This window comes from Falco biarmicus, chromosome 2 (assembly GCF_023638135.1).
Source record: "Falco biarmicus isolate bFalBia1 chromosome 2, bFalBia1.pri, whole genome shotgun sequence".
Lineage (NCBI taxonomy): Eukaryota > Metazoa > Chordata > Aves > Falconiformes > Falconidae > Falco > Falco biarmicus.
Window position 1 is genome coordinate 34,614,016 of NC_079289.1, and position 26,886 is coordinate 34,640,901.

At 42.7% G+C, this 26,886-nt stretch overlaps 1 protein-coding gene across 1 annotated transcript; it reads left to right on the forward strand.

Moving 5' to 3' along the window:
* The first annotated feature begins 1,903 nt into the window (after positions 1-1,903).
* OLFM4 (olfactomedin 4) lies at positions 1,904-26,476 on the forward strand. The gene is made up of 6 exons (XM_056329866.1): positions 1,904-1,984; positions 4,164-4,241; positions 7,934-8,086; positions 14,274-14,486; positions 15,417-15,570; positions 23,253-26,476. The coding sequence occupies exons 1-6, from the start codon at positions 1,904-1,906 to the stop codon at positions 24,044-24,046; spliced, it is 1,473 nt and encodes a 490-aa protein (XP_056185841.1). The 3' UTR covers positions 24,047-26,476.
* Positions 26,477-26,886: the final 410 nt, after the last annotated feature.

Genomic DNA, 26,886 nt, shown 5'->3' on the forward strand with positions numbered 1-26,886 from the left:
TTTCTTATGGTGCAGAGGAGAGTTCACAGCCTATAGCTGCTCTGATGTAGACCGGTCTGCTTCTCTTGGACTGGAGCTCAGGGCTCGAGCCCTTACAAAGAAACTGTAATTACAGCTTCAGTCTCTCCATTCTCTTGACAGGACTGTGATTTACCCCAGGAAAGCAGAGAACTACAAGCTGGGAGGGAGGAAGAGGCCTGGACTTGTTTTCTTGCACTGCCACCATGGCTTTGGTGCTTTTTGCTAAGACATTATCACATGCCTTCCAGGTCTTACCTCTCTTACATTGACTTATTAGCCATGTAATCCTCCAGTGAAGTTGCAGCTTCTTCTGTGAAGAAGTGTTTTTGCAAGAACGTATTATATCCATTCCCTACAAAATGAGCTACTTCTCAACAAAGTTGCTGCCGCCAGCCTTGTGGATCTGTCAGGAGGCTTATGCTTATGTGAAGTTGTGGTAAAACATGTTACCCCAATGGACCTGACTGCTCTGAAGAGTTTTCTAGTATGTATCTGCCCTAAGCCTCAGCTTTTCCATTTGCCACCTGGAGCTGATAGTGCTATGGTAACACAAGAAAGCCACCTGAGTTCCTCACCCGGGAGATGGGTTTCATCTAAGGCAGTACTGCTGCTCGCAAGTACAGCTGCTCCTGCCCTCACCTCTGCCCTCCGACGCTGGAAGGGAATAAGGGTCTCCTAACCACTTCTGCCACTTACACACAACTGCAGCCTTTTGTTGCTGACCTGGTAGAAGAACTAAATCTGACAAAATGAAGAAGGAAAGGGAAATGCTTCATTGATGATACAGGTGCAGGAAGGGCCAAGAAATGACATGTTTTGGTCTAGGGAATTCTTGACTTCTTTTACAGGTGCACAGACGTGGCCATTCCCTTAGTCCCAACTGGAACCTTCCTTTCAAACACCTAGCTCATTTTCCGAGTGATCCACAGAACTCTGCAGAGAAATTTTAGTCTTGTGCCAGGTGGAGGCTTGCAGCTGACTACTCCAAGGTGGTAGCTTGCTGGAAGTGGGGAGTTCCTGTGGTGGGCTGGATGCGTTGGGAACTGCAGGCAGCTCACTGCCTGCCATGCGGGGAAGTGTGGTACAGTGAGAGTGTGGGGGTCCCACTAGACATTGCCTGTGGCCTTTTTTATCTTTGTGGATCAGTGCTCTAGAGGCAGGGACAGTGAAACATTGTGGTCAGTTGGCATGCAGCTCCATGAAAAGAGAGCGAGTAAGCATTGATGGGTACACAGTGTTAATACATGAATAAACATTAACGGGTACATAGTGTTAGTGTACAAGACATAAACCTACTGAGAAGGAAATGGGAGAAGATTGATTGTGTCCCACCTGTTCTGTGTGAGAACTGAGGGAACAGAAAAGCTGTAGAGACCCTTGTGCATTTTACGTATTGTCAAAGTCCGTGGGCCTTCAAAAAAAGGGGACGATGTTTCTGGTGTGTGAACAGTCTAACCTGACCTGGTCTTCTCTGTACCTATAAGAAGTAATAAATATCACTCAGACCTGTATTGTCTGCATAACTTAAATGGATCTATAAGAATTTTTGTGACTAAGTTACAGTGAGAGGAAATATCTATCTACCTATCCTAGCAAATAAACACCCGATGTTTTATATAACCAAGATTAAGATTAGATACTGCCCTTATGGGAAAGCTTTCCTGTTTGGAAACTGGATGTAGTTAATTTCTGATGGTAACTCATATGTTCTTTGTACGTTAGTAATTTGACACCTATTATTGCATGACTTCATGATATCACTTATCCAAAAACTTGAAAAAAATATCACACAAGTTCCTTAAGATTTGGGTGGGGAAATCCCCAGACTCTACTATAAAAGACCTCCTTTGTCCCTTTGCTGTCACATCTGCTGGCTGAGAAGATGAAGCACACACAGGTGGCTGTGCTGCTGCTTGTGCAAAGCATGAATGCTCTGGCTAGAGCAACGGCAACAACAGAAGCGGTAAGATGGGGGTGTTACAACCTGCACTTTGGTGCCTTCTTGTCTTCCCATGTAATTTAGATTGCTGAAAATTCTTTTAGGTTACTGGAAAATTACTAGGCAAATGTTGAGATCCCTGCATGGAGAAAGTTTATAAAGTATTCCTCCATTCTTCCTGCAACTAATGTATAGGGACTGGATAATACATGTGAAAGTGAGGCACGGGTTTAAAATCAGAGTCAAATTCTGCCTTTGGTTAGACAAGTGCAACTCCCAGTGAGGATCTGAGTGGATATTAAATGCTCGGTGTAGCTTCTAATTAATTAGCAAGGGCTTATAGCAGGAAAGGATCCACATCTTTGATGTGGAAGGAGTTGGGAGGTGGGGGCTTTCCTAGTTGCATGATTGCTGTCACACTCTGTGACCAGGCACATGAAAGCCATACTGGATGTTTTTTGTGGGGTCGTGTTCCTCTTCCCTTATAAAACTGTATCTAGTTGGGCAAAAGAGAAGTTCAAATCAAAGCCATCAACCAGAATAAAAGGCCCCTAACCCACAAAAACAACAACAAATCCAGGGAGGAAGGGAGACAAGAAAACTTTGGAAAATTACATTAGTGAAAGATTTGTTTTAATTTTGTACTGCCTCTTTTTTAAAAAAAATTAAATTTGGCATAAATTATCAGAAGAAAAAGGTTGAGAATAGATTAAAAGCTCCTGCAAACGAAACAGAAACATTGTGGCTTTGTTTGACCCAAAGTGACTGCTTTTGGGTATTTTTTAGTTAAAATTTGGAAAAAAACCATTTTGGCTCCCAATGACTCTTTCTGATTTGTCTGGTTTAGTCACCAGCCAGAAAAATCCTGTGTGCCCTAGTTACATTTTTTTTAAGTTTGGGAGCACTGAGGATGCAGGCAGTGAAGTTAACATCTCCTGGGAAAGTGCTTTTATCTGCTCAATGAATGGGAAGTTACAAAAGTCAAGACGGAGGTAAATAAATGTTGATAAGCTGAGGGTAGAAAGCTTAATATGGAAGACACTTCTCCTCAGTCTGCTTAGCTTTAAGCTAGTCCCCAGTTTGTGTAGTTTACACAATTTGTGATGCTTTTTGCCCTACCACAGTTAATTGCTACTAGCTGCCCCTCTTCATTTTCAGTATGATCATATGAGCACACAAATATTTGTTCAAATGGGTTTATTTGACAGACCATCCTACAAAAGCTTGTTTACACTGTGCCCTTTAATAGACCTGCCCTTTGCTGGCCATTTGGATTTTCCTACCATTCCCTGGATCGGGAATTGGGCTTCAGCTGGGATTTGGGAAATGCAGAAAGACCCAGGGGTCCGCTGCAGGAGAAGCCCATTTGACGCTCCGTCTGTCACACCATTTGACATTGAGGGTGTCTTGCTGCAGTTCCCAGTTAGTGGTGAGACCCCACTATGGGTGACAGCATGCTGCATCATGCTGTGCACACTGTGCGTGGGGGACACAGTAGACCTTTGGAGACACACAGTACAGTGCCAGAGTGACAGCCAGTCTCCTTGCTGTGTCAGGAAGGCCGGCACCAGACACAGATGAAAGTTAAAGGGGACGTATATTGCCTTGCTAAGTAGGACTCCCAAGGTGGACCTGGCAGTGCAGGGGCTTCTGCCAGTGCTCCCTCCCCGCGGTGGGATGCTGTCCCCTCTGTAGTGTTAGTAGCAGAGCAGGACACGTGTCCCAGCCATCACAGCTCACAGCCTGACAGCTTGGCATGAAAGGGGCAGTGAGTCCTGTGCTGGGAGGCTGGAGCATGGGCTGGGTGGCAAGGAGCAGACATTCCTGCTGGGAGGACAGTAATCTCCGGATTTAGGGCAGAGGGACACCGTACTGTCATTTTAGACTGCCATGCAATCTGCCAGGGCTGCCTGTCAGAGCCCCAGCTCACACCTCCCGAGCAGGCTGCACGTCCCCTGCCTTGCACTGGTCACACAGAGCCTTTCTTCAAGAGGAGGTGTCTGTGAAGTGACAATGTGCCCGGGGAAACGTTAGTTGCCTCAACAGCAGGTCAGATAAGCCAATTAATTTTACTGTTGCTGGGGATGGCTCCAAGAATAAAATCAAAGTGCTTTGGAGCTGCAGGATGGGGGCTAGCTGATGGGGAAGGGACAGTTCCATACACAGGAATTCACACTGAAAAAGGCTTTCCTTTGCTTTTTAGACCCCTCGTCTCGATATGACGCTTCCACATCTGACTCAGTCTAGCAAGATGACTGGCAACCCGCACGCTCCCCCAAAGGTATAACCATTACTGTTCTGCAATAAAGTCCAGGAAAGAGCAAAATTAGGAGCTTGTGTCCCATTTTTTAAATGCTACACAGTCACTCAGAGACCCTGATATAGGTACATCATTTAGGCTGCCCAGGAAAAGAGTTTAGGTGTTGTGTATCCCACATTTTAGGCAGTAGCAGATTCCCCAAATCATCAGTGCTGCTGCCATGTCATTTAATGACTCAAGTCACATCCAGTTTTCTGCCACGACTGTTGTGACTACTGAAGTCAACCCCAGACATGGAACAGCTGGGGCTGTGGGGGTTTGATGGCAATGTACCGAACAGTTTGGTGGTTACAGCCTTCCTGGAGGAAGGGGAAGACTTCTTTTCAATTCTGTCCTCTCATGTAAACCAAAACAGGGCCTTGAAACTTACCTTCTGAGAAGTCCCCACTTGTGGTTGCTGGGAGTGAGAAAATCTTCATTCTCCCTATTCTACTTGGCTGAAATTTTATTCAATTATTTGCTGATACAGGGACTTGAATCTGATTTCCGTGCCTCTGGCACAGTGCTCAAGTCCATGGTCTAAGGATTTCAGGGTTTGGTTTCTTTGCCTCTCTCTGTCAGTGGCTGCTTAATAACGTGTTCGCTTTGGAGCAGATTCAATGGGACACACTTGTTCTGAATGGTGCTGCAACCTAGTATCAAGAACAGAGTTTTTCCAAAGCACAGCTCCAGATCAGACTGGAGATGGAAGACAGCTTGACAGCAGGTCTTCATTGTCCAGGCTAGCCTAGTGTGGCACCTGGGATGTGTGGAGGCACCTCTTCTGAGACAGAGTTAAGTTTCTGCCTCCAGTGGAGGGTTTAGAAAGTTAAATGGAGTCAGGAGACTCTCTCTCCGAGTCTCAGTACCAGAACCTAAATCTCATCCATCTCCTTGTCCAGCTGAGGTGGTCTCTGTCCCTGCTGTGGCCTCTGTCCCTGATATGTGGTTTCTGAGGATCCCATTCTATGTTTTAGGATGAGGGAGTAGCTAATTCAGAGCTGTGAATGCCGCTGGGCTACAGTGCAGCTGAAATTAAGTACTAAAATGGCTAGGCTGTTTTGAGGATGTAACCCTAAGTCCACATTTAGGCAGCTGAATAAATTTCCTATTTTTCAGAAAACCGAGTAACTCGAAAAAGGCTCCTACTCCCTTAAATTGAAGGGATGTGGGAAAGGAACATTTTTCATAGCTTCAAATATGTATTTGTAACAGCTTAATTTTACAGAGTGAAATGTTGCTGTCAAGTAAGTCCTTGCTGTAGGCTAGGACAGTTTGCTCTCTTTTAAGCATTCCGTATAAATTATTAAACTTTAAAAAACATACAACTCCATCAGAAGTAACAGCCTATCTTGTGCGTTTTTCTACAGGATGAGGGAAGGCATTTTTGGTACGTGGTTGTCATTTGACTGGTATTATATTTTGATTGAAGCGCTTGCTGACCCAAGGGGCTTTTAACTAAACATTGCTTCTTGGTCTTGTCAACATCATGATCCCAATGTTTGTAATGTCAATGGAAGAATAGAAGCAGTTCTGTGTGCCCAGGCTGTCTGCTCCTTCGGGGAAACTGTTTTTTGGCTTAGATATAAGCTGCAATTACTGCAGTGAAGCTCTGCCTTCTACTCAAGGCTTTCTCCCAACACAAATGTTAGAATATAATGATTGTTTTTTATAGGGAGCTTAAATGCACAAATTGGAGTTTTTTGGGGAGATCATCTGAATACATTTATGAATGGCTTGTTTAGCACATGAAATAAACGTGGTATCTCTAGATAAACTGATGGCTATATATAGTCAAGGCTGTAGTTTATTGCAGAGTATACAATGTATAGTTCACACTATATATGTATGGAAATGTATATACATATGTATAGTACACACTATGCTATACTATGTATAGTATACTCTCTAGGTATACACATACACGTGTATGTTACATTTGTCTTATACACAGAAAGGATAAAATACAATACCTTCCACACAAAAAATGAGCATGCCAGTGCACAACAGTCTTATTAGAAGATGCTGAACCACATTTATTTCTTCTTTTGTTTCTTCCCCCTCCCCTCTCTGTTTCTTTTGTTATTGCTGAGGAACTTGCCATCCCAGTTATGCCCATACGCAGAGGACTCAGAGGTGCAGAAGCATTTAAGTGACTTAGGAACCCTTTGGCTTTGATAACCACCTTGCAGGGAAATCAATGAAAGTTATGTGCTGGGAAATGCTTGAATGCCACGAGATACTTCTTTGCTTCCTTTCACATTAAATGTCTTCGGCAGTCTGTCTATGACTGAAGTTTTAAGGCCCGTCGTGCTTGAATACTACAGATAAAATGTCTTTTCATGCTTTCTTTCAAAATGAGATGCATGCTCTTTGTTATGGCTGTGGTAAAGGTTGCCAGAAGTGTGAACTGGGATCATTCCTGCTTGCTGCTGTTCTCTTCTTGGGCTCACAGATCAAGACAGCTTTGCTGCTGGTCATCACTGCATATTCTGGGCTGGTTTGGTGGTGAGGATGTTGGTTGAAATCACTGTGAAAAAGCAAGGGAAGAAGTGCTGCAATGTCAGTTTTCAGTAGATAGTTTTTTGTTTGCTTGTTTATTTTTAAGAGGGAGAGAGGAGAAAACACATAAATAACACCGGGATTTCTGCAAGGCACGCGGAGAGATTATAGGAAGAAGAGTATTTAAAGAGCAAATCTGTAGCTTTAAAATATGCAGCTGCATTGAAGTGTGTGCCAGAATATTTTAGAGTAACATCAAATGTCTTTATTAATAAATTTGTGATAGATTTATGAACGGGGAAGAGTTTTGTGTACAAACAAAAAGGAACTGCTCCAGACACACTCAGTATGCATCCCATTGCTTATAGGAAATTATGTGCTTCGGCTGTAAATTATGGCAAGGTCATGAATTGCCAGCCCTGACCTTTGCATGCACCATACACATTGCTCCAATGGTGATGCTTTGAGCATGCAAACAACCAGGACCAGGCAATTCATGCTAACGGCATGGGCAGTCACCTTGCAAACTGTCCACAAATGTGGGTGGGTGGGCTGTGGTGGGTGGATGTTACATGCAATGTTTTCTAGCAAAATAAGTATCTCTACCTTAGGCTGAGCCTGCACATTTAATTCATCACCTTTCAGCTGTGCATAATTAAATGCATATGTCTGTCAGCTAAGGCAGGCTGAAAACCTTCAAATGGAGCATTTTTCTTTTCAAAACTTTCCCCATTACTAGTTCTGTTTTGGTGCTTTCATCTCTATGGATGGAAATGACTAGATGATCTGATCAATTCAGATCAACAGAACAGTAACTATAAGACCTAACTTAGTAAGTTATTATTTTCCTGCTGTTGTGTGCTTTTCTATCTGCTTTAAAATTTTTTTCGTTATTTTAGGAACATTGTCTGCAAGATTGGGAAAGGAAGGACTATTATGTACTTCTGTTTTTCCAATGGTAAAATCATTTAACTATTTTCAGAAAGATTTATGAGACTGAGTCATAAAAAATTGCTAGATATTTTGAGTTCCTTGGCAGAAAAAGGTGAAAGATGTCTAGCAACGAAGTTATTGATCTCATGGTTGTCACAGCTCATATTATTGTCAGACATTAGCTACTGAATTCAAAGGATAATATTAACACTTTTTTCCTTACCTATTTGTTATTGCAGCTCTTTGCCAATGTGCCTGGCACTATGGATGACGAGGGAACTTGTCAGTGCTCTGTGTACTTGCCGGATACCACCTTTCCAGTGCAGAAGGCTGAGCAATTGGAAATTATAGCCGCAACGCTCTCGGAGAAATTTGAGATAGAGCTTTCTCAAGTAAGGTGTTCTTTTCTCATAAATACAACAACTGTATATCTGCTGAAAAATGGTTGCCTGTGAAGAAAGTACAGCAGTCAGCCCTTTTCTGTGATGTGTCTTTTAAACAGCAGGAAAGAGGGCTCTGTAAGAACGAAGAGAAGGGTGACTTGAGATTTAATCTTTGACATTGTAGCATGCCATACATTTGAATATCCTTAGGTCTCTTTTCTAGGCCTTTGTAGCCAGAGGCATATGGCATTTTTGGAAGAATGGTTATGTTTTTCCTCTTTTGGCACAGTTTTATTCATTTGTGATTGCTACACAGAGCTATAGGAAGCCAAGCCTCCTGCTCTTTCATGTGTTATTATTTGTATCAAGCCAGCCAGATTGTAGGAGGGAAATGAAGGGAAAGAGGAGAAAGGTCACCACAGCCCAGAGTGAGGAAGTAGGTGAATATTTGCCTCTTCACTTCTTCTGCTCTCACAGATTAAAACAAATTTTAAAAACTCAAATATCTTCCTTGTCAACATCTGAAGCTGTGGCAGTGAGACTGCTGAATTATGCATTGCTGTTGAAGACAAACATACCTTCAGTACTTTGGCTGCTTGTTGCATGAATTCAGATCCGTTTTTTGAGGAACTCAGGCAAACCTACACATGCTGCAGTGTACTGGGTGAAGCTGCCTGTGAAGACAGAAATCTGTCTTTGACTTTTGATAGTGGATAAATATTCAGGATTCAGATTAGATGTCCAGCAGAAAGTGTTTTCTTCAGGAACTGAGCATCTTAAGAAATGAAGTGTCCTTGAATTAATCAGCAGAAAAGGCACAGCATTAAATTATAAATTCTAACCATAAATATTCATAACCCTCCTCTGGTATAATCAAGAACAGATAAGAAGTTGTGCATAAAACCCACAACAACAGGCGGAGGATCCTGTGGTAAGATCTTTCAGTTCAAATAATTTGTTTGGAAAGAACTAGAGCTAACAATGAAACACATTCAGCTGTCAGCAGGGATATGAAGGGCAAGCTGACAGAAGCCCCACTGCCTCCAAGCACAGGAGTTACCTGAGCCCCTGCATGGAGGGTTAGCTCAGAGTGAGTGACCCATGAAAACTGCTGAGATTTCAGGTCCCCATAATGTTCCCACTGTGGTCAGTGCTGGCATTTTAAGCTAGTTGTACCGAGGCAGGATCAGGGGCATGCTTCCCAGCCAGAAAGTTGGTGTGATTCTTCAGGGTGTTTGTGTACCAGCTTTCCCAGTCACTGGCCCCGGTGTAACCAGTCCCTTACCAGTACTTTCCTTGGAATGGTGCATGTTTCATTCAGGATGTGTGACTTATCTGATAGTGCCATGTAGTTCTGCAGAGCAGAAGTACTGCTGACCTCCTTGAGTGGACAACCTCAGATCTCCTTTGAGTTCAGTCATCTTGCCCATATGAAGACACAAGTTACTATAGATACCTAAATTCAGGTACGATTTTATGGCAACCTAATGCCTAGGTTGCCAGCTGATGTCAACTGGTGTAACTGTGTTGTCATCCTTAGGTGCCCAGCAGTGTACCACTGTGTAGATGCTGACCTCGGCTTTCAATTCTCCCTGCAGACAGCAAAAATACTCGACCTAGCTCAGGCTTCACTGAATTTCGTCCTGTCGACACCAATCATCCAAGCAGTGTTACAATGCATCTAGTTAGATAAAGTGTGACATATACTTTGGTGTGATATAGGCAAAGAGACACTTTGGGTCAGAAATGAAAATGAACAGATTGCATTTTGGTATAACTGTGTGTGTAAGATTTCTCAGTTATGATGTTGTTTTTCTGTAGAAAGAAGAAAGCTGTCAAGCACTGCCCTATTGATATCTGAACTTAAGCAGTCTGAGATCTTGTGATGCATGAGTCTCCACGTTGTGGGAAAAATCATGCTTACACAATCTTGCATATTACTTTAGTCATGGTAATACTCAGAAAGAAGCAAATAATGAAATAGAAGAAAGCCAAGCTCTCATTACTGATCATTATTAGGGATAATCCTGAGCAAATTCCTAGGGAATCTTGGCCAAACATAACCTAGTTGCACCACAGGGCTGGGAATTTCTACTGAGTACTTCCTTTTTTGACTGAAGATCTGTGCTTTGGTTGCCCTTCTAAAACACCCTTTGAAGCTCATGGGAGCTTTCCCTGGGTAAGAGCTGCAGGATTGGACCGTCTTAAGGATGCTTTCCATGTCCTAGAAGCCCCAGATAAACAACCTGATTGAATCGTTAACCTTTTGCCTGATTGTAGGCTAATTCAAAAAGCAAGGGGGTCCTTTTATAGAATCAGCAGGCAAGGAAGCTCACAGATAAAGAGATGCTCTCATGTGCCAAATGAGTACAAACTGTAGACTGAAAATACCAGAATAATTTTTCCCCTGTCACATCAACCTTTGCCAGCATAATTATGATTGCAGAAGAAAATTAACCTTTCAAAGCAAAGCAGGAATTGGCTGCTTCTTTCAATAGGAGAGGGGAGAGGACACCTCTGTAACAGGATCAGCACATGATCCCAAGGAGAGAAAGTGCCGTTCAGAACTTGGCTCACAACGGCCATAACATCCTCATGTAACAAAAACAGGAGAAAAAAACCATGCCTGCCCTCTACCAGGAACAGCTGTTTTCAAAACAGATTAACCCACAGTGGAATTCCTCTTGATGTCAGCTTGCAGACTACTTGCCAACCTTGCTTCTTACGGGTCTGTAGAAGTCAGGCCTGCCCAAAGCCAGTGTCCTGGGCTGAGTGACTTTATAGAGTTGCTGGTTTTGTCACTTCTTTCTTATCTTCCCTCAGTCCTCCCACTTTTTTTCTTTTACATCTTCATCTTGCACCTTTGTTCCCTCTTCTGTACTCTCCAAATGCATGCTGGGTAAGTGTCTGTTTGCATGCTGCAAAACCTGTTCTGATAAATACCAATTGCAGGTAAATGACACAGTAAATGAGCATTGCAGATTTTTCCTGCCCTTTTCATTCCATGAGGGTGACAATGCTCGGAAAGGAGTAAAAACTGAAACTGAGGAATTTTCTTCCTATGTATGCCTCACGTGGCTCCATTCTCTTCCTATAAAGGGCTAGGACAGGCCCTATGCACTCATCATACCTCACTTTAGGCTTTTATGACACATGTGGCAGCAATCAATACTATTTATTGGTCTGTATCGCTAAGTATGGGATATGCACAGAGTTTCTGTGCCAGCTTGTCAAGAGACAACAGCCAGTCCCTAACAGGTAGATGCAGCAGAAGAGCAGGGTACAGTACAAGCTGCTTAAACGTATCTGCCAAGCAACAGAGCAACACCATGTGCCTTTTTCAACTGGTATTTCTATATTACAGAAGCTCTTAAGCCAAATCTGAGCAGGTGGGGATGTCCACACAGGGCATTGCAATGCTTGACGTATGTGCTGGATTTGTCTGCAAAGGCAGCGTAGACCTGTTAGAGCAGCACTGCTGAGAAAATGGTATTTGTCCAGTAATTTGTCAGGGAAGCTGTTAGCTTAAGTTCATTGTGATGCTGGTGTGGCTGTACAGAGCACTGCAGAGTGCTGGAGCTAGTGCAGGCTCAACTTGTATATATCTCTCATCTATACTCCACTGGATGGTGTTGATATGTCCTTAAGTGACCTAGATGGTTGACTGAATGAAAACCCTCTGATGTGGAAGGAGAACTTCAGGTCTGTGACCTGCAGCACTCTGCAATCAGGGCTGAAATAACTATGTATGCCTTGCTCCAGCCCTCAGCATTCTGTCCAGGCTCAGGACCCAGGAGAAACCTTCAAATTCACAGGTTTCTCACTAGTGAGTAGCCATCACTAATTCCAGCAGTCTGTTTATTTCAGTGGTTTGTAGATTTGGTCTTAATTGCATTATTGTTATTTTTATTATTGCTATTAGTATTACTATGAGAAATGTTATTAATACCTAGATAGATTTCCAAATACCTATGTGATATATGTAGCTTCACACAGCAGTGCAGTTCTGTTCAGACATGGGCTTGCTTTTTATTTCTCAGGCTGTAATCATATATTCTTTCTTTTTTTGTTGTGCAAACTCTAGACCAGGGGTCCTCAAACTTTTTAACCAGGGGCCCGGCGCGCGGATGAAGTGGCAGACAGCCATCTGCGGCTGCTTGGTTTCCCCCGCCAACCCCCGGTGGGGGGGGTGGTGGTGTCTGTAAATACCGGGGGCCGGATTGAGGACCCTGGGGGGCCGTATCCGGCCTGCGGGCCGTCGTTTGAGGACCCCTGCTCTAGACACACAGTCTAAACATTACCCTTTGAAGACTTTTTTCAGAAGTTTTTTTCTGAGGATATCCAACTCCAATCTGATTTTGGTGATCAAGGAAAGTCTGAGGTCCAACTACATCTGGCTTTTCCAAGAACGTTGTCCAGTTTTTGCTACTGTTCCCTCCTGAGCAGATGATGGTGACAGCTAGAAAAAGGGATCCCAGCTGTCTCTGTTGCCAGTCACTTACAAGGAACTAGGTCTAAGTCTTTATATGTTATTATTTTTTATTCTTAATTGTAACAAATAGCTCAGTTACCCTGGCTTGACCCAGGAGATTTAGAGCATTCAGTGTTATGAGTCAGGGTGCTTCTGCTGCAGCTTATGGAAACTTGCCAGTTTCCGTATCAGAGCAGCGCAAAGTCTGGCTGCACACATTTAGAACAGAAGATCTGTTTCAAGCTCGGATTTAAATGCATGGGATTGAGCAGCCTGGGTTTGGTGTATGTTACGTATGTGCATGCAGAGGTTTGGTAGTGGGTTCTTTCAGATTTATAGTGTAGTTATGCCACTATTGAAAGTTATTCTTTTGAAAACAGGGTCTTCTCTCCTGCAGTTCTACTTCTTAAGTCACATCACTGAATATCTTATGATCTTAAAGGATCCTTTCTGTCCTTCATGAATTTCCACACCATGAGTCCCCATACGTCCTCTTTGGTACAGAAGGGCTTCAATCAAATTTGAAAGGAATTATTTGATAACTGTGTTTTTGGGGGACCCTGTCCCAAGCACTGCTGCCAGAACAGCAAAAGAGGGAGTCTGTGGTCTTCACACCATGACAGGATTTTAGACACCATTCCAGAGACAATGGGGAAAAAAATTACTTTAATTTCATGTTAAGATAATGGGAAAATGATTGAGAGGATGTGGCCTAAAAATCTTTCAGTTGAAGAAGTAATAATTATGGAAGGCATAGTGCTGTAGAGAGAGGGACTTGTACTACAAATATTATCTGAGAGTATAAATATGGAGTTACTGGTTCAACAAACTAATTGTATTTATTTCTACTTCTTACCTCTTGTGATATAATTATATTGATTTAAGGGAAAAGAGACATGACTTTTATGAAGCATATGGAAGAGAAATTTCAAGGAGATAACATTTTCCAAGGAATGTCCCAAATCCATATAAAATTCTTAACATTGTGCATAACAATGTTTGTGCTGTGACCTTTACTTCAGTAGACCTATCTGTGAAAATATATTTATCTGGACAACTGTTTAACAGTTCAAAGGCTGAAAAGGCTGCTATGTAAATTACTTTAGCTAAAGCCTGCAATATATTTTACACTTTCATTTAAACAAGATTTAATTTTTAACACTGTGTTTAAACATTTTCCCCCCACCCAAAGACAAACCGCAAACCAGTTCTGTCAACTTTTGACACAATTCAAATGTACACAGGGTAAAATCCTATTTAGATTCAGAGTTAATAGGAAATGAAGTTGAAAAACATGGGAATCCTTTATTGCATTTTTCAGCCTCCTTGGGTTTCTTTTGTGAGATAATACACTGCAGATTTCCTAATAAAATTTTCACCAATGTATGTTCTTGGCATACTGAGGATAAAATTAGCTCACAGAGACAATATTGGCAAAGAATTAAAAAAATGGAGGACTGCAAGTGAAATTCTGCCTTCAGTTATCCCCAGGCGTTCCTGAGGGGACTATGTGGAACTGCCAACAATAAATGAGGGTTAAATTTCACATTTTTTTCTTCTATGTGATGCAAATTTCATTTATGTAGTGTATGTGAAGAATATATATGTCAAGTATGTGGAAGTTAAGCATGGGGTACTCAGAAATACAATGAAGATGACAAACAGACTTGTCGTACTTGCTAACCTGGACATGAATATGTCCCTTCTTTTTTTTCTTTCTTTAAGGTTAAAGAGTACTCAAAAATGATTGAACTATATCAGCAGCAAATCCTTAATATAACCATCAGAGTGGAGCATATGGAGAAGAGCAGTGTATCTTACACAGAACTGGACTTCCAGTTACTGAAAATGGAAATCAGTGACCTAGAGAGACTGGTCACTCAGCTGAAATCCAGCCTTGTTGGAAGCAATGTCATTGTTGAGCAAATATATTTGGAGGTATTGCCAAAGTCTTAATTAGCCACAGAGAGTTCAAATATATAGATAGTCTATCCTTTCATTAGTGTTTATGTTGAGGAAATGTAGCCTGTCTCTACTGCAGCCAGTGGAATTACTTTAGCATTTCATCAGCATAAATTAAAAGAAAGCTTGACCTTAAATGTATTAACATTTTTTCCTTGATACAGAGCACAGAAAAGCAAAGAAACCCCCAAACAAATGGAGACCACTGTATTTTTGCCAAGTATCTGCCTGAAAATTAACAGTTTTGCATAGCATTAAGCATATAAGCTGATTGAATTATTATAATAAATATCAATTTACAGACCCCCATGCTTGAAGGCCTCTGTGCTTTAATGTAGATAATTAAAAAATTAGCTTCTGGTTGCTAGGGCAATGGCCCAATCAATATGAAATCAAGAACTGGGAAAGACTATCACCTTCCCAGCAGACTATAAATCATCTTTTCAAAATTGTAGTTAATCACTCACCTAGAGAGAATAATTACTTCAGATGGAAAGTGAAATATCATTTCTCCATTGTCCTCTAGGTCATCAAGGATGTTATTGAAAACATTATTTATCTTTACAAATAAAAATCTCCAGATACTTTTGTAAGGCTGTAATAAGTACTTTTCATATATAATAGCTAGTAGTTGCCTAAGACTTACTGGATACTTTTATATGAGCTATAAAATAACACTATATTTTTGCATTATGTTATACAACTGAGTGTTAAAGCATTTCCTTATGGTCACATACCTCTGCTGGAAATGTAAAGTTCAGGCTAGCAGGATAAGGCCTATTCTTAGCGATATTTCTTAAAACCTGTTCTGTAGTATCTTTTGTGGTATGATCAACCCTGCCTGGAAATATCTGTTAAATAAAGTTGATGGAAATTTAAACTTGCCATCTTTTTTTTTCCCTCTAGATCACAAATCTGACTATACTGGTAAATGAACTAGAATCACTGGACAAAAACAATGTCCTTGCAATTCGTCGACAAATTGTGTCTCTGCAGAATCGATTGAAAGAGTGTGAAGAGGCCACAAACAAAACTATAATACCCCCTTATTTCCCACCAGGTAAGCATTTCTGTTGTATATCAGATAAAAACCAACGTAATATATGGGTAGAACAGTGAATTCATACATTTCCATTTGTTAATTTTAAATACAATTGTAACGATACTACTTAGCTCTTGAAAAATTGAGCAGACCACTCCTGATGTTTCATCAACAGGTTCAAAAGGAAAACGAGGGCAGGAAACAAACTCTTCCAGACACAGTAGCTATTTTCAGTGGGAAAAAGTTGTGATCTTCCTATCACCTGCAGCATGAAAAGCAAATCTCTAACCTCCTTCTCTTTTTAAAAACAATTACCTTTTGGGGGGGGGGGGGGGGGAAGCTATGCTTTTTTCTGACCAGCTTTGATTTTTAATGGTTCCTGTGGAAGTGACCTGTGTCATGGCAATTTTGCTCTAATGCTGCTTGGGAAATGTATGAGCAGCAGTTGATGTACTAAAGCTGTGGAATGCAAGCTCTGGAAGGTAGCTTTGCATGAAGATTACTTTTGCTTCACAGGCAAAAGATTCCTCTAAATCAGAAGGCCAAGAACCTTGGGGGAAATTCTGGTTTCAGGGAAGTAAGTTGGAGCTGTATTACTGATTTCAAAGGAACTAGGATTTTATAATTTCCTTAACTAGGAAAGGTTATGTTCTGGGGCTTAGATCAGTAGTTCCTAGAGTGCAGTTCATACAAAAGTGTCAAAAGTCACAGGACTTGTGGTAATTAGTTTGCAACAGGAATGATTTTTGTCTTGACATTGTGTTCAGTTTGAAAAATCACATTGTGAGTGAATCATAGTCTAGAGAAATGTTGAGAGTCAAATACGATACACTGAAGCAAACTGTTTAGGAAACAATAGTTTAGGTATGCCAGGTCAAGCATCCCACTTGCCAACAGACAGGAAGATTTTTCAAACTGTGTTGATCTCCTGTTTATACACAGGAGGTTCCTTTTGACAGGGTACTGTAAGAGAGAAAGTGCTCTGTTGTATACAATACCCAGGGGAAGGATCCTGCTTTTCCACATAAGCTTGTTAGCAGTCAGCTGGAAGAGCCCATGAAAAAGGAGTGGTGTCCTGCTTGCAAGGAGCACAGTTTTGCACCTACCAACATTTACCCCTTATCACCTTGGGGTCAGCTAGTTCAAACATCTCATTGGAAAAGTGAGAGGCGGAAATACAAGCTTCCCTTAGGGTCAGCAGCCTTTCCTATTGTGATCTCTGTAGGACTTCGTGGTGGTGCATGCAGCTGCTTCACTTCTCTGACAGGGTGCATGGGTAACACCTTGTCTGGGGATCAGGCAGGAGGAAAAGCTGAAACAAAATTGTGCATTGCAAAACCTCAAGGCCTTTCTGTGCTCATTATGGAAGGGCTTAAAATGTTTCAATGAAAAAAAAAAAAGCAGCCATGTTTTAAAAGTGTTTGAAGGGCATCTTATTGATTTATTGAGGGTGATGGTGTGTGGAAAGAAACAATCTCTTTCTCTTCAAGCCTACAGCATGCCTTTGTTTTGGTGAGAAAGTACTGGGCTCCAGAACAAGAATACTATGTCCTTCCATGAGTGATGGAGAAAGGGGCTGCTTTTATGCCTGGGTGGTTGGTGTGGGCATCTGTGGGGCACAGGGGCTTTCCCAGAGTGGGACAGTGCAGCTCCATGCAGAATAGGCAAGTCATGTCTAGAGCAGTATGATAGCTCTGGGATGGGTAAATGTAACTGCATAAGGCTGTGCCCCTAACAGAATTATTTAGCATTGTTTCTCAGGGCATGGTGTGGAGGTGAATAGAATTCATCTGGGACTAAAATGGTATTGCTTTAGTGTTGCCTTATTGCTGACTGTGTGGTCACTGCTGGCTCAGGCATCTTGGCATACATTGTGTGGGAACCACAGAATGGGAAATAACCTAGAAGGTCAAAACCCCAGGGTGGCATGAACAATGACAGCTCCATTGACTTCCAGAGAATTACCACCACTGACACCAGCTGAGCACATCCTCTGGTGTTGCCTGTGAGTTTATCTTTTGCCCACAGCAGTAGGAAACCCAGAGGAGTTGTAGGGGGGGTGTGGGCATATTGCCATGGCCACCTTTAGGGTGAGGGTGATCTCTGAGGCTGGCACAAAGCAACTTCCACAGACTGATAAGTTTCCTGGCTTTTGGGTGATGCCAGCTATACACATAACCCAGGTGTTATGTAGGCTCAGACCCCTGCTAATCAATGCAGGACTTGCATATCCTGACTTTGTGTGCCTGGCAGGGAGCAAGTATTCTCTAGGCAGAGAACTTTATAGAGCAATTGCATGTCCTGCAGACTGTATCTGAAAACAAGTAGAAGTAGTAAGATGTTACTGCTTGGGGAGATGGAGTAAGCACATGAGAGAGCTGCATTTTCTAGATGGTCATTTTGGAGGCTTTGCATGGATGCTCACACCTAGGCCTCTGAAGCTCTCTAGCACTCATTTATGCATTTGAACACAATTTCCATACTTTTTCTCTGCAAGCCTGATTGCCTTGAATTCCTGCCAAACCATTTGGCCTTGCCCTGCTTTTAGTTCATATTATATTTATAATGTTTCTATTAAACTGACTCTTTGTCCTGTTTTCAGATAGCGTTTTCTTTCCCCCTTAATCTTCTCTCCTACATATTTTGGGTAGTCAACATAAACTAGAGAAAGCTTGGCTAATCCCCAAGCTGCCTAAGACCATGAGTCTAAAGGCAAGTTTAATTAAAGCTTCTTGCTTCTCAGTGCTGTAGTACACAGCCCCTCTGACTCTGTCCCCCAAGGCTTTTGCTGCCGTGTTTCTCCGAGTGAGCAGGCCTGTTCTCCAACAACACAGCAGTAATACATCACTGGTCTTCATTTGCCTTACCCTCCAACTGGAGAGGTGGGTGTCTGAGTGTCTGAGATGGAGCTCAGTAAATTAGTTAATCATCCTCACCATCATTACTGGCTTTCCTGTCTGCAGCAGTTTCTGGCATCTCTCTCCTCTTCACTCCAGCAGGAAGAAACATTTATCCATTCATTTTTCTTTTGTGCTGATCTCATCTGGCTGCATCAGGGCAGGTAGAGTGAGAAAAGACCCCAGGATGGTTCTTTAAGGACTCCGCAGCAGCTTCTTTGTCACATCTCCCTGAAATGATCTGAGAGAGGCAGCAGGGAGAAGCGAGTCAGATGAAACTCTCCAAGGCAAAAAAAGAAAGGAAAAAAAGAGCAAAGCTGGTTTTTCTGGCTTTTATACGTTTAGAAATTTAGAAGGATTTCAAATTATTGATGAATAGGTCTCAGCAGGAGGAAGGCCTGGTGTAGCCTAATGCTGAAACACAGGCAATCGTAATGGAGTCTTAGTTAGAGTGATTTCGCTTTTACCTTATATATTACCTGCTGTGTTCCCAAGATGTCTGTGTTGAGTGTTTTGGATTGTGTTTTGAAATGAATACATCCATACATAAAGAGGGAGACATGCCCACAGGCACCTGAAAAGAGCTGGCCAGTGCCTTCTCTCCAGGACTGCCTGAACAGCCCCTGGAGACACATGCATTTCTCCATTGGCCATGGAGGGAGCTTAGATGAGGCACCTGAATTTTTAGTTGCCTGAAGGTAGGTCAGATGAACTCCAGCCCCTCACCTCATCCCCTATTAGGTACTGACAACGTAAATCTTCTCTGACACAGCTGTCAGCCTGTGTCTGCACCCCATGATACTGGTGAAGACTGAGGTATCTGTGTGGGTTCCTGTGTCAGGAATGAGCCTTTCCCTGAGCAGCACCATCTCCAGTGTCTCAAACCATAATAAGGCTCGTAACAGCTCACACATCTGGATGCAGTGGTTCATCTGATGGGAAAGGAAGGCACATCTGGTGCTTGGGAGCATGTGTGAGAGTGTATCACCAGCCTGCTCCTTGTCTCTGTGCCCCTCATGGGAGTTCCTTTAAATGTGGGTCACACCTTGCCTCATGATCTTTGGCTGCATAGGCAAACCGTGGTCCCTTCTTTTCTGCAATCAGATGCAGCTGCTTGGTGGGGGAAGGCTGCTGGAGTTTTCTTGACACCTGTATTGTTGGAGTGAGAAGCTGATGTGGTCTGTGAGTGCTTCAGAGTGAAGCAGGTAAAGCAAGACCTCATACTCATGTCTCATGCTCAGTTCTGCAGCCTGTTAGCCGAGCAAGTCAGGCTCCCTCCAGTCCTGACAGCAAAGTGCCAGCTCCTTTTCTGATGAATCAGAAGGATTAGTAAACAACTGAGCTGAGATACTGGCTCTTTATGTAGGGAGAAGGAGAACTATGTGTGTATGTACCTGTATTGTCCTCCTCTCGCCTGCTTGCTACATAAGCATGAAACAAAGGAAAGCAGAAATACCAGGACATCATTTATCAGTGGCCCAAAACAGCAGAGAAAGGAGTTAAAAACTTGAAAGTTTGAATAATGCATATGGATTTATTTCAAGTACCTTCTAATATTTACAAAATTACATGACACTTTGTTTCCTTTGTGCGTTTTCCCTCCCCCCAAGATCCAGACAGGGAGGCAAGTTTAGATTAAATAAACAACACTGAATTTTTCTGAACCTGTGCAGAAGACAGATCACCCCCTGACTACCACAGAGTTTTCTGGTTAAAAAGATAATAATTCTGGGAGAGTTTTCAGAGAAATCAAAATCAAGCACATACTCTATAAAAACCTCAGACAATTTTTGATGTCATTAAAACGGAACATGCTTCTAACTTTATTTTAATAATTCATTGTTTCATAAATAAAAACCAAACAAGTGTTCAGCAGAGAGATCTCTTTAAGGGAAGAAATAATAATTTATTATTTCTTTTGTAAAAAAAGGTCTCATTGCTGAACACACGTTTGTTTTTTATTTATGAAACAATGTATGAATTATTAAAATAAATCTGGAATTGTGTTGTGCTTAATGACATGAAAAATTATTTGAGGTCGCATATAGATGAGCTTAGCAGTGCTTCACTACCTGCAAGCCTCAGCACTATATTTTTCTAAACAAATCAAGAGTTTTAGAGCATTTAATAACCATTTAATTCTGAGATAAGTTTATTGTGATTTAAGCACAGTAACATATTCAATATGTCACCAGCTTGAAAGAAGCCCTCGTGCCAGAGGTAACAATACATAATAGAGCTATAAGAAAAAAACAGTTCAAATTGATTTATGGAGTTGGCAGGCTGCAAGCCATTTTGCACTGTCTGCCTTAGCTTTCTTTCTTTGCATGGGTTGAAGTATAAGCACATCCAAACACTGGTATCTGTGTGCAGTGCTGAGGCCGCGTTACTAGCCATGCTACGTGCCATTTCCAGAGATACAGCCTGGCTAGCCATACAGCAGCGCCTTCCTTGTGCTATATTTGGAAATGAGGTTTCTGCTCCAGGGCCTCATCCTTTCTAAAGCACTTAAGTGCATGCTTAAATGCTCATCTGCTCCGAGCCAGGAATGTTGATTTGCATCGACTCTTGGTGGCACAGAAGGAAGCAGTGTTCAACCAGGGTCATCCCATGTTCCAGCTGCAAGAATCCCAGGACACAAAATAAGTTGGGGGAGGAGGTGGGATTATTCACAACTCATGTCACCCTCCCTGCCATGAGCTGGGCACTCATTAATGTAGAGCTGCTCCCATGGGCAATACTGACCCCAAGAAAGTTGCCAACGTGGCCTAGGGGCTCAGCATACCAATTTGCATTTAATATAAAGCTGCTCCCCACCGTCCTCATAGATGTTGAGGGGAGGCTGCAGGTGAATCACATGTCCCCCAAGCCACTAGTGCAAGACAACTCAAAACTGTGAGGGGTGAAGGTGTTATGTAGCAGAAGGAGAGAAATACTACATTTCGAGAAAGGAGGAGATGTGGAGAGCTTCACTGCTCAGCTCGACTGTACATATTGGCACAGATGTTACCCTTTTGCTTAGACAATTCTAACGTTCAGGCCACAGGTTTCCCCTGGAGGCAGAACATCTTTCCCCTGGGCAAAACAGATCAAAACAAGATTTCTCTGCATTTGCTGCAGTCTGTTTTCCACCAAATATCTCGTTTCCCAGACCTTTTCCAAGTAGAGTACGTCAGATTGGTCTGTCTCTGCATTTCCCTCAATCAGTGGGATAGACTAGGATGCCTTTGAGGACAAGATGCTTCCTGAGCTTTTTATATCGGTGGATTTAGGAGTTTTCAGTTCAGCTCTATAAGTATCGTCTGGCCTTGCTTAGGGATGGCCAGCTTTGAGGGCAAAGGTAAATTCTTTCTTTGTTATTTCTCTTTTTTCTTTGTGCTAAGACATAGATTATTTATATGCTAGACATCCATTCATATGACTGAGCGTACAAACAACCATTCTTTTCATACAAGCTGTCAGGCAATCATGACATGGTACCCATGCAAAGTATTAAAACCTCAAAAGGTAAGTTTGACTTTAATCATTGATACCATAGCTGGTGATGCAAGGAGTTCCTGTGCTGAGGGAGGTATTATTAATATCAAACAGTTGTGGCCATTAATTGACATGTGAAACTTGGGTCTGTTCGTATCATACTCCACCTTTAATAAGGAAGGCTGTCGAGTGACTAGAGCACCCCACTGGACTGGGATGCACTGGAATACCACTATGTTTGTCAGGTGGTGCCAGTCACTTGACATCTCTGTCTTCATTACCTCAGGTGAACATATCCTTACAATGAAAAATCTGGGACACTTTTGTGGCAGTAATACAAAAAGCTAATGTTAACACTTGGAAAAAAGCATGCTGGTTTTTGCCAGTGGCGGCTTTGGACTCATTAAAAGCCCACGGGCATTTCTGAGTCGAGGATTTTTTCCACCAGTGACTTTTACAATATTGAGAATTTATCAGGAAACAGTAATGTCACAGCCATTCACCAGAAGTAAAAGGAAAGTATTTCTTTTATTTCCATGATCCTGGAAATGGCTTCACAGTTGATATGTGGAAAACAGAGCTGTTCTGGTTCAGCTTGAAGTCATAGTCTCTTTAGAGTTGCCTCACATGAACTTGGACTAATATCTGTCTACATTTCCTAGGCTGTGGTTGTTACTGTCTGCAGATTTCTTTGAGGGCCGGAGGTGGAAGGCACCATGTGGCTGTGATGCACTGTTGTAAAGCTGTAATTCTGACAGCAGAATGCTAATCTGAAATGTGACTCTGGAATTACTGTTGTTGCTGCTCCTTCCTTCCCCTCTGAAGTGAAATACACAAAAATCAGATACTTCTCTCTCTTTTCCCTCTGTCTCTTACGCTCTCAGTTCCACTGAGGTAGAAAATAACCTAAAAAGCTTCTGAAATTTTATTTTCCAAGGGATTTCCTAGTGCATCAGGCTAGGGTACATCAGATGGGTAGATACAGAATTCTGTCCCTTGTCTGGACAGCACAGTGAGCACTTATTTTCTGCAAATTAATCATGAGGATGGATGCCTTTTATCTTTTCTCCCCCCACCCCCACAACAGCCGTAATAATATGCATTTTATTTTTTTCCCCACTAACTTTCTGAGTCAACTTGGAATACTTAGTGCCATCCGGTTGCTGACCTTGGGCCAAAATGAGCCTTACGCATAAAGCTATGCATTTATGCCTATGCTTTGCCACAAAACTAATCCTTAGTAAACACACTCTAGAGGTACAGTATGCAAAACTTCTCTCCTAATGATGACATTTGGAAAACCTGATCTTTTCTCTTCATTTGCAGGTAGCTGCAATCATCGTGGACTGCTGAATGTTAGCCAGCCCTATATTGTAAAGCTGAACTGGAGAGGATTTTCCTACAAATATGGTTCCTGGGGTAGAGATTACTCTCCCTCTAACCCAGAGAGGGAAGTCTATTGGGTTGCACCATTGAACACGAATGGGATATACTTGGAATACTACAGAATTTATAGTTCCTTTGATGATTTGCTGCTGTTTAAACCCATATATGAAAGTAGAATAACATATGGGGAAGGAAGTGGTGCTGCCCTTTATAATAATTATTTGTACTATCATGCTTATAATTCAAGACATATGGTGAAGCATAATTTAAAAACAAACACCATGGTTTTGAGGAAGGAGCTTCCAGATGCTGTTACTGGTAACCGTTTCTCTTATGCAGGTGTTTCATGGCAAGACATGGATTTTGCTGTGGATGAAAGTGGGTTATGGGTAATATATTCAACAGAACATAGCATGGGCAACATTGTGATTAGCAAACTCAATGAGACCACACTTGATGTGGTAAATACTTGGCAGACAAGACAGTACAAACCATCTGTTTCCAATGCTTTCATGGTATGTGGTGTTCTGTATGCCACAAGGCCAATGAACACTAGGAAAGAGGAAATCTTCTACACATATGACACGGCTACTGGCCAAGAAGGTCGTATTAGTGTCATTATGGATAAAAAATTGGACACAGTGCAGAGTATTGATTATAACCCCACAGATCAGAGACTGTATGTTTACAACGATGGTTACCTTCTAAGGTACGATACGACCTTTCAGTCTTAGTGGTTCAGTGACGTAAGCATGCGATAAAACTGGCAGCAACTAAACCAAGAGATCCAATACAGCTTTAGCCAGTGCTATTGCCAGTTCAGAGTTCATCTGGTCTGATGTACTGTGTCTGTGGATGTTGTATATATATATATATATACTTATGCTCTAAAGGAATTGCCCACTCTGGTCGGTAGTATTGCTGGCAGCAGTGTTTGGCATTACTGGGTTATTTAGGTCTTGATTGGTGTTTATTGGTGGTTGGTGCTGTATGATTGTCCTTCCTCTAAGGGTAGATTTACTGCATAGATTTAGTGCATTTTGTTAACAGGAATCGATGGACACAGGCTATCTACTGACCAAGAAGTTAATTACCCACTGATGTGTATTTGTCAGTGTAACACTGGCAAGGCACCCAGAAAATGAGAATGAGTTTTCACTGATCTTCAGCAGAGTGGATTGAGGCCTCAGAGGAATTAGTCAAAGGATTAAAATAGTATAGGGAGTAGACTTGGTTGGAAGACAGCAACCTCTTTGTTCAGTGGAAGCAGTAGTATCTGGCTCAAGGCTTCAGGAGAGAGGGTGGAAGTGCACTTTGCTGTTTGAAGTCCTACCACAGGGATGGAAGAGAAGGCGTCAGGGCAGGGACAGAGCTCACTGCCCTTACCATCACTGATGCAGTGGGACAGCTGCACCTGGGCCCCCACCTGCAGCTGCTTCCTAGCAGCTCAACCCTCTCCCAAGCTGCTACAGCACCAGGCTGGATTCTTGGAATGACTGTGAGGGAGAAACTGGCAGCAGGGCTTTCACCAGCTTTCCCTCTGTCCCACTCTGCTGCCTTTAGCAGTTCTGTGTGCCTAAACCTGGCCTTACGAATGGTTTTACTGCAATCTAGCCATGCTTTGCGGTCACCATAGCCCCATTTTCCTGGCAGTACAGTGGAACAAACTCTGTTTTCCTTTCCTTTATTCTCTTGTAAGCTGATGTAAATCCTCCTGTTGACTTTATTGGCCACAAGTGGCCTTTAGGTGTATATCATGCATTGCCATAGAATGACAGTCGTGTTATTTAATGTGCCTCTATGCAACATTTTTGCAGTTCTGTAATTAGATTCCTGAGAGCCTTGTTAGTGTAGGGTCCAATTTGTTCCCTGGGTAATTCTGTCTTACAGCAAGGTAAGAGGTCTTGTGGAAAACAGAAGTCTGGTCAAGCTAGCTGGATATATGTATTGGGTTTTTTAACAGGTATTGTGTAACAGTTTCTGAGTGTGTGCACTGTAACGTCTTACATTCATCATGTCAGAAAGCAGGCTGAAAATCTGAAATTCAGAGCTCTACAATGATGAAGAAAGTGGTTCATGTGGTTCCTTTCTTCTGTTACCTATGCAATCATGTCTGTGTCCTCTGATAATCAGAATCAATACATATGCAAACAATTGCTTTTTTTTAAATAAAAAAATATATTTTCAAAGAATCTCGGCTGTGCTATAGAGCAATGTAAAGCTGCTTGTGACAGATAGGTAACTTCTGGGATGCAATGGGATGCCAGGGCACCAAATGTTTGAAAGAGGACCATTGCACTCACTTGGGCTCCATGTGCTTCAGTAGCTCTGTGAACAACATAGAAGTGTGAATCAGTATGTCAACAAGTACGTAAAAGGAGCTTTATTTCCCCACACAGAAATATGTTAGCTGGTTAGGGTAACATTTCTGCATCAAAGCTGAGATGTTACTTGAGATATTGAAGGCTGATGAAATGATGACACATTTTGAAGCCAGGTGCTGCCACTTATCAGGTATCAGCATCTGTTTCTTGGAAACCTGTGAAATGAATTTGAAAGCCATGGAGGCATTGATGCAGTAATCTGATCAGTCAGCACAGGCGGTGCTGCTGTGTGAATAATCCATAACAGCCCAAGTAAGGATTTGGCTGAGAAAGGAAGAAGAAAATACTGCAAAAATATTTTTCCCTCTATATCTGCATGTGTGTCACAGAAGGTGCGCAGCTTTCCACTTATTATCAAGAAATGCTGTCAGCACGGGCCTTGAGGCTCTTCAGCTCGCCACCGTTTAGGGAGGGAGTGGGTGTCAGCATGGAAGTGACTGACTCTAGTGAGTGGACTGGGATTCTCAAGTCCTCCCTGGGGACAGGTCCTCATGGTCTAGCTTTCTCCCCTTTGGACACAGCAGTCAGCCTCAGGTCTAGAGGCTTCCATGGTGGTGGTGGCAGTGGGAATGGCATGGCTGCCCACTGTGCCAGCAGCAGGGCAGCTGGGGAGCATCAGGGCAGCTCCAGCCCCGGGCATCGGGCACCTCCCTGGGGACAGGGGCAGGCTGAGGTTGGGCTGGGACATGGGCCCACGGGTGAGCCTGGCTTGGCGGTCCCCACGGCCTGGCAGGGCAGGGCTGCAGGGACCTGGAGACCAGCCCTGCTGCTGCAGCAGTGGGGCTGACAGCCCTAGGGGGCTGGCGTGGGGTCCTGGGCAGTGTGGGGGGAGCCCCAGAGGGGTAGGTATGGTGGGAAGTGAGGCACATAAGTGAGCCCGAGGCCCCAGCAGCGTTCCTGTTAATATTGTAACAGGCTTTGCAGAATTGTAGAAAGACCATTGTCCTTTTAAAAACAGAAAAATAAAGGCACAAAATGACTGTATTTCAACTCTTGGCCTATTGATTTGGCATCTCCCCATGGAGGTTTTGGGGTATATAAACAATATTGAACATAAATAGCACTGGCCACAGAGCCCGAAGGAGAGGACATCTGTCTGCGCGGTGACACAGTGAACTGCAGTACAGGAACTGCGATGCAATTTCACACCACCTAACTTGAGGCACCTAGGGCAGGCGCCTTGGCTCTGA